Source organism: Doryrhamphus excisus, chromosome 3 (genome assembly GCF_030265055.1).
Source record: "Doryrhamphus excisus isolate RoL2022-K1 chromosome 3, RoL_Dexc_1.0, whole genome shotgun sequence".
NCBI classification, from domain to species: Eukaryota; Metazoa; Chordata; class Actinopteri; order Syngnathiformes; family Syngnathidae; genus Doryrhamphus; species Doryrhamphus excisus.
Window position 1 is genome coordinate 26,188,379 of NC_080468.1, and position 16,449 is coordinate 26,204,827.

General features: G+C 41.7%; 1 protein-coding gene across 4 annotated transcripts in view; it reads right to left on the bottom strand.

Moving 5' to 3' along the window:
• arap2 (ArfGAP with RhoGAP domain, ankyrin repeat and PH domain 2) overlaps positions 1-16,449 on the bottom strand; it is a 131,583-nt gene that overhangs the window by 56,651 nt on the left and 58,483 nt on the right. For all 4 annotated transcript variants that reach the window (XR_009129175.1, XM_058069131.1, XM_058069128.1 and 1 more), the window contains exons 17-28: positions 13,310-13,412; positions 12,223-12,421; positions 10,594-10,657; positions 10,026-10,189; positions 7,978-8,190; positions 7,808-7,913; positions 7,577-7,724; positions 6,688-6,765; positions 5,333-5,407; positions 4,806-4,923; positions 1,383-1,511; positions 1,158-1,294 (exon numbers count right to left, since the gene is read on the bottom strand). Coding sequence is in view for 3 of the 4 variants with exons in the window: in XM_058069131.1 (XP_057925114.1) it covers positions 1,158-1,294; positions 1,383-1,511; positions 4,806-4,923; positions 5,333-5,407; positions 6,688-6,765; positions 7,577-7,724; positions 7,808-7,913; positions 7,978-8,190; positions 10,026-10,189; positions 10,594-10,657; positions 12,223-12,421; positions 13,310-13,412 (1,534 nt within the window). In the remaining variant the exon portion in view is untranslated. The remainder of the gene's footprint in view (positions 1-1,157; positions 1,295-1,382; positions 1,512-4,805; positions 4,924-5,332; positions 5,408-6,687; positions 6,766-7,576; positions 7,725-7,807; positions 7,914-7,977; positions 8,191-10,025; positions 10,190-10,593; positions 10,658-12,222; positions 12,422-13,309; positions 13,413-16,449) is intronic.

A 16,449-nucleotide genomic window follows, 5' to 3' on the forward strand; every position in this document is an offset into this window, starting at 1 on the left:
AAAACAGACCGTTTTTGCGGGAACCACAAAATCCAAATACAGCTGAATAGGTGCAGATTCTGGAGGAATTATAAAGCTTTGTGTGCTGGTTATCATGTGTAGCTGCTGTGTAGGAGTTCACAACTCAATACAAATGGACGAAAAAGGAGCATAATAGGCCCCCTTTAACTAAGGTAACATTGTAGAGACAAACAAACATTCACATTCACGTTCACACCTATAGACAATTTATAATAGTAATAACAGATTTGATTTTATAGCACTTTCCAAGGCACCCAAAGTGCTATACAATGAATTATGTGTATTATTCATTCACTTCTCTATCACACAGTTGTGGTGGTAAGCTACATCTGTAGTCATCTGCATGTGGGAGTAAAATGAAGTACCAAGAGAAAACCCACGCATGCATGGGGAGAACAGGCAAACTCCACACAGAGATGCCCAAACGGAGATACGAATCCAGATCTGCCAGATCTCCTGATTGCGTGGCCAACATGCTAACCACTTCAAACAGCAGGAGGTTAGTGAAATGAAATCATTTTTTGGTCCACGTTGACAATTATGGATGCCCGACTAAATTCCAATAAACTTTCCTCTGAAGTACAAAAACTGACATCTCACCATCATCCCCGTTTCCCACTCCCGCTTTCAATCAGCATCATTTGCACCAAACACAAAGCATCACATCACATCAATTAAGCATTTGCATTTATGGCGTGATTTGCTTAGCATTCGGAATTCAAGAGAAACCTTTACACTCTACCCCTCCTTCCCATTCCTCAGCTCCTCCATACCAGAATGACTGCACCATCATTAATTATTAACACTTCCTCACACGCCTTTACAAATCCCATGTTTCAACTGCAGAGAAGAGAAAGCCTCCAGGGAACACCAGCCCCGTCGGTGCTCTCTTCCCGAGCACTGTTCCTTTATGGAAGTCAGCAGGAATTGTCTTCCCTACTTAATCTGAAAAACCACAGACAGGCTATGTCACCGGGGACATGAAGCTGTAAGAATTTAGGTGGCAAGAGTCTAAAAGTTGACTCCAAAATAAAATATCCCGGCACACTCCACCACTGTTTTTGAACTGGAAAAAGCCAATAATGTTTACTGGTGATGTGGCGTGAAGATTAGGCAGAAATTGAAAGAGTGCTCACTTTGATATCTCTGTAAAGCAGCAGCTTTTCGGCGCGGAGTGCCACATATTTGTCCTGGAATTTGTGCCCTGACAGCAATTTGGTGCAGCCATCGTTGAACTTCAGATAGTCGCTTCTTACCGGCTGCTTCTGGTCCACTTTGAGGAGAAAAAAAGATGACCACAACAAAGACATATGAAAACACAATAGGTGACGGATATATTTAGAGTGAGTGCTGTGTTCTACCTTTTTCTTCAGTGCCTCTTGTGGCCTCTGGGAACTTCTTTAAAACAAGAAAAGCAGAACTGGGGCAATCCAATGTGCTCCACTCCAACACCTGCTCCAGAATCTTCTCGCTGTGGTGCAATGGACGCTCTGTCCAAGAGGATAAGAAGGTAAGATATAGTCATGGGAAAGAATGAGGACGTGTTTGTCTCCTCCTGAACAGCTGCACAAAACAGGTTACAGTTTTGTCAAAACTTGCACAACTAATGTTTTGCCTGTGCTATTATTTTTCAGACAAATGCACCACATGGTGGTAGTTATTACAGGAAAACAGCATTTTGCCCATCATCCGTAATCCGTATGTGAAACATAAACACATATTTATTTCCCTTTTCTGTGATTTGTAACGAGAAACTAGCTAGCTAACATTGCACGTCATTGTGAGGTACATGTTGTGATAATGCATTACCAAGTAAATTGATAATAACATGTAATACTTATAGTATCTTGCCGTATTTTGATGATTTAAAACAGGGGTCTCAAACTCAATTTACCTGGGGGCCACCGGAGCTAGCTTCTGGGTGAAGCCGGACCGCAGCAGGTTTTCAAAAAAAACCCAAAACGCATTTATTAAAAACTGGAAAAAAAATCTATTAAAAAAACTATCGTCAATGCTTTTACTTCTGCTATACCCTACACTTTTTCAGTACTTTGGTTCCGTTTTTCCACACCAAAATATCTGATGAAACATTCCACTGTTCTCAAATATCTTAATTTTTATTTTTCTATACACAAAATAAGATAATAAATAAATAAATAAACAAATTAAGAATAAAGACAATAAATCAATCAATCAGTAATAAATAAGTAAAATAATAATAAAACAGCAAATAAGAAAAACGCTGACAGCAAACGAGCATTTTGTTGAGTCATTGTAGTGAAATTGAGAGCTAGGTATCCACTCTTCCATCTGTTCAGTCTGTGACTGTGATTGACACCAAGACTAGCGGCTAGCGAGATGTCATGTTACTCCGCCAGATAAATATACTGTTAGCTGCTAAAATAACAATGTCGCTGTGGCCTGGTTAATATACAAGTCAGTTATGTAAATGGAACACTGTTGGTGTTATTTCGTCAAATTTTACTCAGATCGGTTGAAAAACATGGCCCCCGTCTTTGCAACACCCTCCATTCATGCATTTTCTTCCATTTATCTGAGTCCCGACTACCTCTTCCAGTCCCACCAGGGGGACACAAAGGCGTTCCCAGGTCAGTTGTGAGACACAATTCCTTCAGTGTGTCCCAGGTCTGCTCCAGCGTCTCCTCACAACCAGGCATGCCTGGAACACCTCACTAGGAAGACATCCAGGAGGCATGCAGACTAAATGCCACAGCCGTCTCAACTGGCTCCTCTCAATGTGAAAGAGCAGTAGCTCTATTCTGAGCTTTTCCCAGATGACCGAGCTCCTCACCCTATCGTTTTGGGTGAGTCCAGCCACTCTACGGAGGAAACTGATTTTGTCGGTCACTACCCAAAGCTCATGACCATAGGTGAGGGTAAAAGTGTAGATCAACCGGCAAATCAAGAGCTTTGCAGCTCAGTCGCTCACATTACTACTACGCTCCACCGATGCGCTTGTCGATTTCAAGCTGCAGAACTCCCCTCACTCGCAAAAAAAAAAGGATCCAATGTTACTTGAACTTCTCGACCTTGGGTAAAACCTCACTCTCAACCCAGAGAGTGAAATCCAACTTTTTCTAGCTGACAACCATGGCCTCAGATTTGGAGGTGCTGAGTCTCATCCTAGAAGCTTCACATTCGGCCACAGTAAACGCTGAAGGTCAGCCTGATGAAGCCATCAGCACCACATCATCTGCAAATAGCAGAAATGACATCCCAAACTGTACACCCTCAACGACCTGGCTGTGTTAGAAACTCCATAAAAATAATAAAGAGAATCAGTGACAAAGGGCAACGTTGGTGAAGGCCAACCTTCACAGTGAACAAGCTTAACTTACTGCTGATCATTGTCCAATGATTATAAAACTTTGAAGATACGTGCATTATATGTATGCTAAGATGTTTTCCAAAGCATTACGACCACAACCCAAAGGGGGCGCCACATGTCATTTACAGTGCATTACCTACAAAGAGCCTCACTCATTCTATTGAACTGCACAACAAAATGATGCTTATTTTCATGAACAGGGAAGCTATCTTGAGTGGATCAAGATACGATTATAAAAACACACTCATGTGCAAAATAGACCTATTATCCTTCCCTAATTGGTGAACAGGGTGCATGTTATCAGCTGCAAGAACGCGCCTAATTTGTGCAGCACAGATTCTGCTCTGATGCCTCCATGGCTACAGTTATTCATAACCCGAGGAGGTAAAAAGAGCCACAATGGCATCACTTATTCATAAACCCGGCTTTATCGTCTTCTGAATCTCTGCAGACTGTGGAATTCGTTTCCCAACAAATATTAGCCGCCCCCCCCACACCCTCATTTCCGCCCATTGTCTATAACAGTTTATTTGCAGTCTTCCTCCAAAACGCCTAATTAGTGTTGCCATTTAGTTTTTAGAAACTGTCAGAATCTTATTCACAACCAGCCTCCTTCCATGTTTTATGTGAGTAGGGCAACTAACATATGGGACTGTCACTAAACTTGATGGCCAAGCTCAACTTTGCCTCTAGTGGCGGCATGGAGAGAGGCGCCACTACATGCATCACAATGCAACTAGAGGAAGTAGGTCAACTCCCGTGCAGAAGGCAAATGATGACATATGACGTGGGAATTCATTGGTGTGCATATCATTAAAGCTCAGCTCGTTATGGCATTGACATTGTGAGATTAATCTTCTCATCATGCTAAGGTGGTACTGATTGACTTACTGCTTCATGCAAGAAGTGAGAAGGCTAGAAAAGCCTTTTTGAAAGGCAACATTTTTGTCCATTTATTAACACGTCCACTGTTCCCTCAATGTCCAAATTGTCCAAAATGTCTTGAGAATATGGGGAATTAATATTCAAGAGGGGAGTACAATGTCTAGTCTTAGCCTGTCCTCATTAATTAATTGATTAATGGTCATATTTTCATATATTCATATTTATTGTCATCAGACTGAAGTCTGAGTCAAATCATGAGTCACTGACATCAAAACTCCAAGTCCAGTTGCAGGTCTTTGTTTATATTGTCAAGTCGGACCCAAAGTCATCAGAATTTTGACTCCACGGAGTGTGGGGTTTGGGCCGTACCAACATACGTATATACATTGTAACTCTGCACTTGCCCAACATAACAGGTGGAGGACACAAACATTAGCATAATCATCAGAAATCACATTTCAACAGCAACATCATGCTTGCAGAGTTTAAGATGTTTTGCGAAGTGGTGCGCATCTACAAAAGACAACAGACAAATGTGGGTGATCAGTACCTAATTCTCCATTTTCGATGACTTCAAATGTTGTCCACAAGTCACTGGCATTCAAGGTGAGGTTCCTCATACTCAGCGCAGCCTCTGCCAGCTCTGCAGATCGCATGCTGGGCGACACCTGCCACCAATGACAAAAAATAACGTAAACCTGATTAGAGAAGTGTCACTTTGAATGTTTCATAGTGATACTTGCTTTGAAGAGCCATTGAATATTTGACTATGACATTTGTGGCCAGCCATGAAGGCAGTCTTCTTGCCTCATCGTGATAAGCACAACCTGTGCTACTGCCGCTAAGCATCACTTTGTCGGCTTCTGCCAAGAGTCCACAAGCAGAAACAGTGCTACAAAATACAATTACTCGCCCAATTAAATCAGTCGTTCCTTTGATTAACTCGATTCTGATTCATGTTCAGTGGCAGTAATCCCATCAGGTTAAACCACACCTTAAACAGCGCCTTGGCCTGATTCTATCAACTTCCACCACCTCTCACTCAGTCACACACTCACTGCACATACATGTACACACCTTGATTAAACAACAGTTCTCTGGCTCTCGCTTCTCAAGGTACACCTCAAAGATCAAGTCCCCTGCTGGCGAGAACTGCAGACAGAGGGGAACGGCGATATCAGCTCATTTCCAAAAACAAAGCAGTCGCTTTAATTAGCTTTTTGGTCTAAACTTCTTCCTCGGTGTGGGGTGAATCTAAACTGAGAGAGGGAAAACAAGAAAGGGAATAGGCTGGAGGATTTGCAGGCAAGCAAAGGTCAGCTTTGAGGCTCCGGGAGAACAAAGCCCGGTATTGTTAATAGAGTGCTTGCTAAATAAAGAGCATGAAAAATAGATATAACTTTGCAGAGAAAAACGCTTTATAAACAATAGAGTAGGAACTTGAGGACTGTTAGGATTTAGTTAGTACTACAATACTCACAGCCCTCCTTTCAAAAGAAACACAGGAGGGAGTTACGGAACTTCCCCAACATTCTTGTTCTTTCTTCTAACCAGGGTACAATGGGGTTGTGTCACAGTCAATCCCTTGTTATTTTCCTGCTTTATTCCAGTTCATATTCCAGACCGAAGTTATAACCTTCATTTTGAATGATCGAGCCTTTGGAAAAGTCTTTTTCTTGTGCTGTTTGGTCATATGTTTTTAAATATTTAAGTCGGATAACTAAAACTGGACTGAAGTTTGAGTGAGACGAGATTAAACTTCAAGTGTTGGTTAGGGTAAGGTTTGGGATTTTGCAAGAATTTTAACTTTTAAGTCACACAAAAGTTGCAAATTCCCAACGGCTTTCACGCAAAAGGTCGTGATGATTCACAAAAACTCAGTTCATTGCTTTTTCTTTGGCTTTCTATGGCCTTTATGGTGACAGCAGCCATAACAAGGGCTGTTTAGAGTGTTTTTTTTGTCACTGTCAAAAGCATTGTAAGCTTATTTTGACACAGGCATGTCTAAGAATGTCAAAATATTCCCAAAAAACCACCTGTACAGGAACTGATTCTTTTTATTTCTTTTGAAAAATAAACTGTTTCCGAATGCTAATATCCATCCAGTTGTAAGATTTTGCAGTCTGCAATTTCATAATTTTTCTCTCTGCAGTTATCTACACCAAATGTTTCTCCCCAGTGGAGGCATCCAGGCATGAAGTCACTGTCAAAAAGGTTAAGAGGAAAAAAAAACCTTAATCCATGCGCTCCTGCTTCGCAAACCCCGCCCCCCTCAACCCCACCAGTGCCGACCCCGCTGCCTCATTTCCAGGAAACGTGTTCCAATGAAGCCCCTGATTCCAGAGATGCCTGTATGCAGGGAAATCAATAGACGACAGACAAACAAAACAAGAACACCCGTGGGTGATTTCCATTTGCTCGGATTGACTTACTGTGGTGTCCTTTTTGTCGTTCCAGCGGGTGATAAAGCTATTCTCCCGCTCCATCTGCTGCACCTGGTCTTCATTGACCTGTTGGAGGCACACAAGTCGGGAATCAATTGCTACAAACTTTGAGGGGACTGATGAAAAGAGCTCTGAAAAAGGAGTTATAGTAATTGTTACTTAAGTTGGTAAAGACAATCCTTTAGCCACACTCTTATCATTGTTCACTTGGGGTGTAGCAGTACCACATGATCACGGTTTGGTACGTAAGTTGGGTTCAAGGTCAAGGTTATTTTGGCCATGGTGAGGGAATAAAATGCAAACCACAAAACTGCTTTGTCTTTGTGGAAACGGCATCAATGATTTTTTTAAATGAAACATAAAAAGTGCAACCCTGTGGTACACCTCATCTGTAATTAGAGCACATGATATTGTACTAATAAGTAACAGCTAATGCATATCTGTTTAAGGACACACACATATCTTTTTAAAGACGCCATCATCTTACTACTACATGTGTCGTTATCCTTGTCAGAAAATATATTTTATGCATGATGCTTGCATGTACATTGAGTAATATGGTAAAATGGAACTTCAAAGACAAGTAATATGCTGCCCCCTCATGAGATGGAGTCTACAAATGGTACCTTCAAGGTAACCCATGAGTTTTTCACAACTTTTTTCATTCATTCATTCATTCATTCATTTTCTACTGCTTATCCTCAGGAGGGTCGCAGGGGTGCTGGAGCCTATCCCAGCTGGTTTTGGAATGTAGGAGAAAACCCACGCATGCACGAGGAGAACATGCAAACTCCACAAAGAGATGGCCGAGGGTGGAATCGAACTCGGGTCTCCTAGCGCTAACCACTTGGTTTACACACACCACTTTTAGACTCACACTAAAGAGTGTAATGTAGTTGTCGATGAGGTCGTGGACCACGTGGATTTCCTGTGGCATTTGTCCCCGAGTCTGGAAGAAGCAGGAAGAGAAGACAGTGGCCAGTTTTTCGCTGGGCATGTGGTTGAGGTTTGAACATTGGTGAATCCTGAAAAACAGACAGATAAACCGCCAAATGAGTCTAAAGCAGTAGTATTTTCAACATACAGCAAACCAAACAATACAAATTACCTGTAGAGGTGTTGGAGTAGAGCATCCAACGTGGCCCTGTTGGTTTTGGGCAAACTCTCAATAAAAGTGGAGTACTTTGTCACTCTCAGGGTTTCATCCTTTTCGTCTACCATAAACACAAGCAAAATGACTTCCTAAGTTCCTTTTTAGGTGCATCAGCGTGCACATACCCAAAGCAGACACCCAGTAAGGATAGAGCTCCTTGGTCAGCAGGGCATCCTCCGCCTGTAACAGGAACCTCTTCAGAGCACCCGTCACGTCCTCCAGGTGGTGCTCCTTCTCTCTCAATTTGACATTACGAGCGTCACGGGTGAAGTCGTTCAAGAGTTGAGCCTCTCTGTCAGAGTTGCCCGGCCGCTGGTAGACACCTTCTTGGCATAATCCTTCAAAAGTATCAAAGGGAGGGCTATCAAAAATTTAGCTTTTGGATCATGAGGCACAAACTCAGCAGGGCTTTATTAACAATGCTAAGGACCGCTGCGTGATGGACTATACTCCAAAACGATCCTTTATAATACGTGTGTCCAACCTTTTTCCACCAAGGGCTGCATATTGGAAAATCAAAGGATTTCAGGGGGCATTTTGATATTTTTATTATTTATATTGCTGAGAAGTTAAATATATTGAAAGAAAAAGATGTCTGGCATGTCAACTTTGTGTCAGTAGCACCGTTACACTATCCCTTTGTGCTTTTTTCCTGCTGGCCACAAACCCTGCTTGAGAGAAACACTGTTTTTTGGAATCTTCTACAAAAACGAAAAAGAAAGAAATGACAGAGCACTCTGCTCTGGAGTCAAACAATCTTTTTATCAGTGGTCCCCGACGTACATTATAGTGATGTAATTTATTTTATCTATTATGTATTGTGTAAAACTAAGACAGGAATAAATTCAAGTTAAAAGCACAAAATCAATAAAGACCCACCATCTACCAGTAGTTGTAGTAGATTGATTGATACATTGTTTTCCTATTGTCATGGTGCATTTTTGTTGATTTTCTGTTTCTGGGCTACATTATTTTTTTGTTGTTTGGCAGGCTGTTGCTCGAACACTTGAGCAGAAGGAGGAAGCCAAAAGACGCCATTCGGCACATCAGATTCGTCTGTATTATGTTGGGCACAGTCCCAGCACAGTTGTTTCAATAATGTGCCTCAGATAAAAAGTTTGTGTGTATTACCGTAGGGTGCATCTACCATCAGCTGTCCCGGCTGTCTTTCCCTGACCAAGATTGGGATTTTTTTCTACTAGATATATTCTACAAGGCTGCACGGTAGTCGAGTGGTTAGCGCGCAGTTCAATTCCACTCTCGGCCATCTCCATGTGGAGTTTGCATGTTCTTCCCGTGCGTGCGTTAATTGGCGACTCCAAATTGTCTATAGGTATGAATGTGAGTGTGAATGGTTGTTTGTCTATATGTGCCCTGTGATTGGCTGGCGACCGGTCCAGGGTGTACCCTGCCTCTTGCCCGAAGACAGCTGGGATAGGCTCCAGTACCCCCGCGACCCTCGTAAGGATAAGCAGTAGAAAATGAATGAATTAATGAATATTCTACAAATCTTAGAATAATATGGGTGTTTATGCCAAATTTCAAGGCTAGCCAAACAGGGATCGTTGCTCATTCGTCTGGTATCTTGCAGTCTCTGCATAGATCTGTCAGTGTCAATCATTGCCAGTCGCAACATCCCCGTTGTGGCCGAGATGCTCAGTGAACTGCATTGTCAACAAACGGAGGCAGCTCTAGCTTGCGAAACAAGATATAACTCCAGCCAACAGTGCTTATTCTGTAAATGTTGAAAAACTAATGTATACATGTGTGTAGTAAAAATACACAATGTATTAATAAACACATTATCAGTGAATGTTATTATTGTTGTGAATATTTGTCTTTCTTCCATGGCTGTGTTTTGATGAGTCTGGTTGCCAGAAAGTGGTCTCAGTGTGACATCACAGCCAAGATGGCGACGGTTCAGAAAACTCACTGGGGGGCGTTTGATAATCACAACTTCATTTCACTCGTATTTTATTGTTGTTTACTGGCGGATCACAGCAGTATGACACATTTTCTTTGTGCATTTTTTCAAACATTTTTGGTGTTATGAGCACTTTGAACTAATAAGCTAATAATCCAAGCTAGACACATACTGTAAATATTCCCCTCAGAGTACATGGCTCATCTCTGCTGATAGAAGGTCTAACGTTCCTTCATGAAATGTACTCACCATACTGAGTGACAAACGCAATGCAGCTCTCCACTATTATGGGAACGCCATGCTTCGTCAGCTGTTGGTCTCCGAGCGCCTTGCCGTCGGTGCCGGCAGCCTGTGTGATGGCCGAGTGCCACAGTGTGAAGTCCATGCTGTTGAAGCCGTGGACGTAAATGGTTCTGTTTTGGGGGTGGGGGGAATTGAAAATTGCCACTAAAGTTAAGAGTGTTTGTAGAAGCATTGCCGAGTCATCAGATAAACGAGCGAAAAAGATTAAAAGAAAGCAGCAGAACACACAAACATCTATAAACAACTAACAGATCCCCACAAGGCTTGCATCAAAAACACACAAACAAACTGCAATTAGCGCAGCCGGTCCTCCTCGAAAAACACAGTCACAACTGGTGGAGTCTACAGAGAAACCTTAATTACACCGGACTGTTCCGGTGGTGCATTCGGACGGCATCGGGACAAACGAGACATCAGGCAGGATCAAAGCAAACATCTCTGCATAATGCATGGTCGTTGCTCTCGTGCCAATATGTCGGCCAATTAGCTCACCTTTGTTGTGACACTGACATACCTTCCGCTCTCCACCATCAGCAGGACCTGGATCTTCTCCTCGCCCTCCTTGTGGGTGGTGACAGCTGGAGGGGAGGGAGAGAACAAGTTGCTCCACAACTTCCACACACCAACACAGAAGTGTGTGTCCTTAAAAAGACATGTATTAGCTGTTACTTATTAGTACAATATTATGTGCTCTAATTACAGATTTTTAACCAAATGAACCCCTGGGAATCAAACATTTTCTATCTTTTTGACCACTGATCCAATTTTCACAAATCAAATTCAAGTCAGAGATTTTTGCAAGGCTAACATCCTATATATAAATGAAGATGAAGTTAAAAGATGAACTGTGTGTGTGTGTGTGTGTGTGTGTGTATATATACGTATATATATATATATATATATATATATATATATATATATATATATATATATATATATATTAGATGATTTTCAGATTTTATCATTTTATCGTTTTCACCAATTATAAATAAGTGCCAACATTTGTAGGCGGGGTTTTATACAAAGTGTAGGAGTTAATAGACTTTCAACCACTGTGTGTCCACAAGCAGCATACTTTCACCAATTTGCTATTCCATGTTTGGGGTGACAGGAGGGGATGTGGTAGGTTGTCAAAACACCGCTAATTGTGAGGGGGGCTAGTGGGAATGTAATAAAAACCTATAATAATAGATGCTGTAGATAGATACATACGTTATACCGCATCTATCTAGGTTGAGGCAGCAGTGGTGTTCAAGATACTGCTGTAAGTGATGATGATGATGGCTAGGTTTGCTTGAGAGATGAGGAAGATTATCACACGTGGATCAGACATTTTGATTCGCTGGTATCATGGACACTAGGATAACAAGTTCTGAGCCTGGTGATGTCATAATATGCACATTAGATTAGTCAATATACTCCCATCACAAACTTTGGGTAATAGAACCGCCGTGGTGTAGTGGTTAGTGTTCTGGACTTTGGAGCAAACGCCCCAGATTCGAATCTCCACTATTAAGCATCATTGGTATTCGTCAGGAAGGGCATCCGGAATATAAAGTGCTCGAGCCAAAAATCAGTATGCGGAACCAAAGATCCGCTGTAGCGACTTTGTATCAGGAAAAAGCTGAAACAAACAAACTTTGGGTCATAGTGATGATTTTTCAAATTTACAGTTAGCCTTAATCGCTAACCATTTTCAAGCTACAAACTTTTGAAATAGTAACGTCAAAACAGAAACAGGTTTAAAAAGCAGAATAGGATGATAGATGATTGTATGGACACACCTCACATGCTCCACATCATACCCCACTGTGGATCCTCTGTATTGGTTACTTCTACTGTTTGTAGATAACGCCATGTGTAAAAATGTCAAAGTCATCAGAGAGTTTGCAGAGTTAATCACAGACTCTCTTAAAGCGGATTAGCCCATTCTGTGCTGCAGGGGTTGTACAGATCTAATTTGTGGCCTATTAAAAGCTCCACTTAAGCTGTTTACCAGGGGACTGCTTGCTTGCGGCAATTTGGGGACAACAGCCTGTTGATGTCACTGGCTTGAAGACAATGTAGTGTGTGCACTGTACTATACACCCAAAGATGGGTGTTTAAAAGATGAAGGCTTAAGAGATTGCAAAACAATGCTTACTGAGCTCCTGCAGCTGTTTAAGATGAAGCACTTCCTCTTCTCCTCCGTCGTCCCCAGAGCCGAAGTGCAGGATGGAGCCGGCCAGAACAAACCAGCCCGTCCTCCAGTGGTAGAGGTCGTGGCCCTCCTTGTAGAAGAGTCGGCCTATCAGCTCGCTGTCCTTCAGCACCAAACCCTCTGCAGTGGACGGGACCAAACACTGCAGATCAAAGACAAACAAGGAATGTTACCTCATTACTTCTTGCCATACGTAGGCTGGCCACGAGTCTTGTGATTCCCAACCACTGTGTCACAAATGGGTACCTTTTACATTTGAATCGATAGGGTAACGATACCTAAGTATTAGAAATAACACTGAACTCATCACACAGCAACTTAACACTCAAAAGGTACACGTGGGAAAATATACAAACATGTACCAATCCAAGTCTAAAAGTTTACCCATAATGCATAGCGTCTGGAGAACAAGCAATGTATGGCTGGTGCTGCAATGCTGTCTCTGCCCACCGAAGGGAGCCACATGAGCTGGTGCCCACAGGGAGGCTGACGTCATTGCAACGCCCCAATGAATACATTGCTCAAATGCAATGTACAATGAGAAACCTTTAAGAGAGTTTTTCCCATTTTAAACTCATATTGGTACATGTTTGCATATTAATACTGGAACCAAAACTATTCAACATAATCACAATTAGTAAAATTTGATGAGCTAGTTGATTTTCAAACAGCTAAAATTATGCATAAAGAAAACTGTATTCTGCTGCCTAAAAATGTCATATAATTCTTCTCGACTGTACTGTATTATGTGGAACTGTGAATTATAAAATGTGATGTATTGTGTATATATATCTATGCAGGTTCAAATAATTTCAACCATTAGCATAACATTAGGGCCCTGTGTGATGAGTTTAATGTTAGTTTTCAGATTACATGGTGATTCTATTATATTGCTGTAAGCTTTCAAAGTTTTCAAAAATCTTCAAAAAAAAAATAGAGAAAAAATACAGAAAAATTTGCTTTTTGAGGTACCCGTATTCGTGTAGACAGGTCATAAGGATTTTTTTTTTAAGTTTGCCAAAAACATCACCTTGGTCAGCACCTGGATCCAGTCACGCCGCGTTTCCTGCGTCTCTGCACCGATGACGAGCACCCGTACCGACTGCAGGTACAGCTCTGCAGTAAACACGGCCCTGCCAAAAATACACAACTCTAGAATGCACTACACAAACTAGGAAAACCTATTTGACCACAACCAATATACAGTAATTTACTGGACATTTGGTTACTTGCACGAATATTGAGCATGGGACACTACAAATGCTACATTTGACCATTACTCACAGTAAGTGAAAAAAATCAGCAGCTCCTAAACAAAAATGGGCCTTCTCCAATGTTGGAAGCATAAAAATGATGATAAATAATTAAGATCCATCCAGAACTAAGTGCCAAGCCCTGACTGATTAATTATTCATTACAAGGCCCGTCCCATGATTTTGTCCACATGATTCAGGCAAAAGCAGTATTACCCCACACAAAAAAAGGCAACTCTTATTCCCCGTTTAGCGGTGCAAAGGTCACACTCTAGTAAACGTAAAGTGGCAAGTTGCAGGGGTGTGTGTAGTCACTTTCTCTCCCACATGGAGAACATGCAAGACACGGGTGTTTGCCTGCTCCGCCGTGACCCCTGTGCCGCCTCCTCAGCAGGTGTGCTTGTTAAAGGTGGGGGGGGGGGGGGGTGTTGATGTCAATACTAATGGTCATATGCTGCCATGCGGAATGGAGACAACGTGGAGGACAAAAGCTGCACTCAGCATGTTTGAATGGCATTTTAAGAATGCTCCATATATGCCATGTTGATTAAACCTTCCTAAACACACCGAATGCACATTGGTGTGAAAAAGTGTTTGTTTGTTTTTCACACTTAAATGTTTTCATTTCATCAAAACAAAAACATTGCTGTCCTCGGGTCCTTTTGGATATTTTGCAGCAGTGCAGGCAGGGCAAGGCGACTACATGTAGTGGGATTGGGCCCTTTTTATGTCAACATTTCCGTAGTTGTCGCATAGTCTTAGCAGCATTCCGACTCATGAGCAGCTGCTCTTTTATGCACGGCTTCACTCCAATAAGTGCCTGTCCAATGCGATGTTCTCCCAGTTATCCAGTCTGACATGGATCTTATTGAGATTAGTTTTGATGTTGTCTTTGAAGCCTAGTCATCCTTATAAGACATTTTGGAGAATTGTAACCTTTAAATATAGTGGTAAAAGTTTGGGAAAGGTCATTTTCTGTACCCCAGTGAATAAAGCAAGATATACACACAGCCAGGCTTTGATGTGTTTGATTAGACAGCTCTACGCCAGAGGTCTTCAATTAAAATTGAGTAGGGTCCGTTTATGCAATTTTATTCACAGCGAATGTCCAAACAGCGATGGGTCTGCAAGCATGAATATATGTTTTTATTTAATATGGTTTGCAGTGGTCATGGAAAGATTACATCTGAAATCAATAATCATAATAATCACTGTTGGACCTTACGGTATTCATCTATCGTAAGTAATATGTACTAAAATCTGAGTTGTATGACTTAAAATAAGCAAAATAATTTGCTAGTAAAATTGTATTCTATTAAAGTGGATTTATTATGCTTTTTCCACTTTTCTGACCTATAAATGTTGTTTCAACGTTGCATGCTCATATTAAACGATGCCAAAGTGTCAGATAATGAGGTTTGTGCATTTGGAAATGATCCCAGAAAGAAGTTTCAGAAGGCACTGCCCACGTTTCAGAGTTTTTTGTAACACAGAGTTATACTGACGTTAATGTGATCCGGACTTCCTTATATGGGCTTCAGATTCTTCTGGAGTGCTTGGGAGTGGGCATACCTGGAGGAGGGCCAGGGCTGGAGTAAATTAAACATACCGTTTGGGTCGAAAGCAAGACGTTCATGGAAATGCTGCAGAAAGAGGTGCAAAATCTGAAACATCTAAAAAGCTTTCTGTGTGGGTTATCATGTGTTTGCTGCTCTATAGGAGTCCACAACTCAATACAAAGTACAATAAATCAGCATAAAAGCTTCCCTTGAAGTTATTTTCCAAATTATTTTACTTTGAAATATTTTTTGTAAATAATTAAAGTAAAAATAAATCTGCAGTCAAAGTATATTTTACATTGATGTAATCTTGGAGACTTTGGAGTGTTAAATTTCAGGCACTTGTGAGGTCAACGGTCGCTGATGTCTGACCTGAGTGTGGGCCTAGCAGTAGTTCTTCTGTACCAGGCTCATTCATGCCAGTAAGCCCGTTTTTAATATCGCTTCAATTTCGGTTTGTGCAGTGTGTGTGTATTCTAATACTTATTCCTATTGCCTACATGCCTATTCTGTCAAAACCTTTCTGGAATACAAAAACCATGCAGTTAGCCACACAGCTCCCAGGATGTGAGAAATCGAGTGAAGCAGCAAAAAGTGCAACAGAGAGGTTTGATTTCCAAGGTTTTTAAGAGTTTGAAGGTCACAAAGGCTCTGGGGCAAAAAAAAAGAAAATGTCTGCAAAGTTATCAGTGGACGACATGCTTCCTATGCCTCGGTGGCAGTGAAGTGGATTTGTAATATTCATAGAAGGTTTGCTTTAATTCACAGTGTCCTCTGCCGTGCTAAAATGACCTAAACGCTGTGTTTAATGGACGCCTTTCTGCAACACGCCGATAGGCCGCCGCTGGGAGCGTGTCATCTGCATACGTTAATATTCATGAACGGCAGACCCACTCTCACGGTGCGAGGACCATAGTACGAAAAGTAAGAGGGAGTGAAGCTCGTAAAGAGACATAATAGCCTTAGCAGGGTGACGCTGTGACCTGTGACGGCCATGTTGGCTCTAAATGGCACGTGTCACTTTTAATGTGTTTGAGCCGTGTTAGTGTTGTAACCTGTGATGACTTTACATCATTAGTGGAGTTCTACTTTGAGCTGGGCCAGATGAACATTCACAAATAAAACCAGCTGTCACTGTCATTAAGGTGGCTGGCTCACGCTTTCATCAAACACTATTATCACACACACACACACACACACACACACACACACACTGATAGAGCCAGGATGGCCGAGGGTGAACAGGAAAGGCTGGAGACATCTCTTTGTTCTTCTTTTGTGAGTCTGCAACACTTCCAGGAGAAATAATTAAAAGTTTGCAGTGGGACCAACTTTTTAACTGAATGGTAATGCGACTG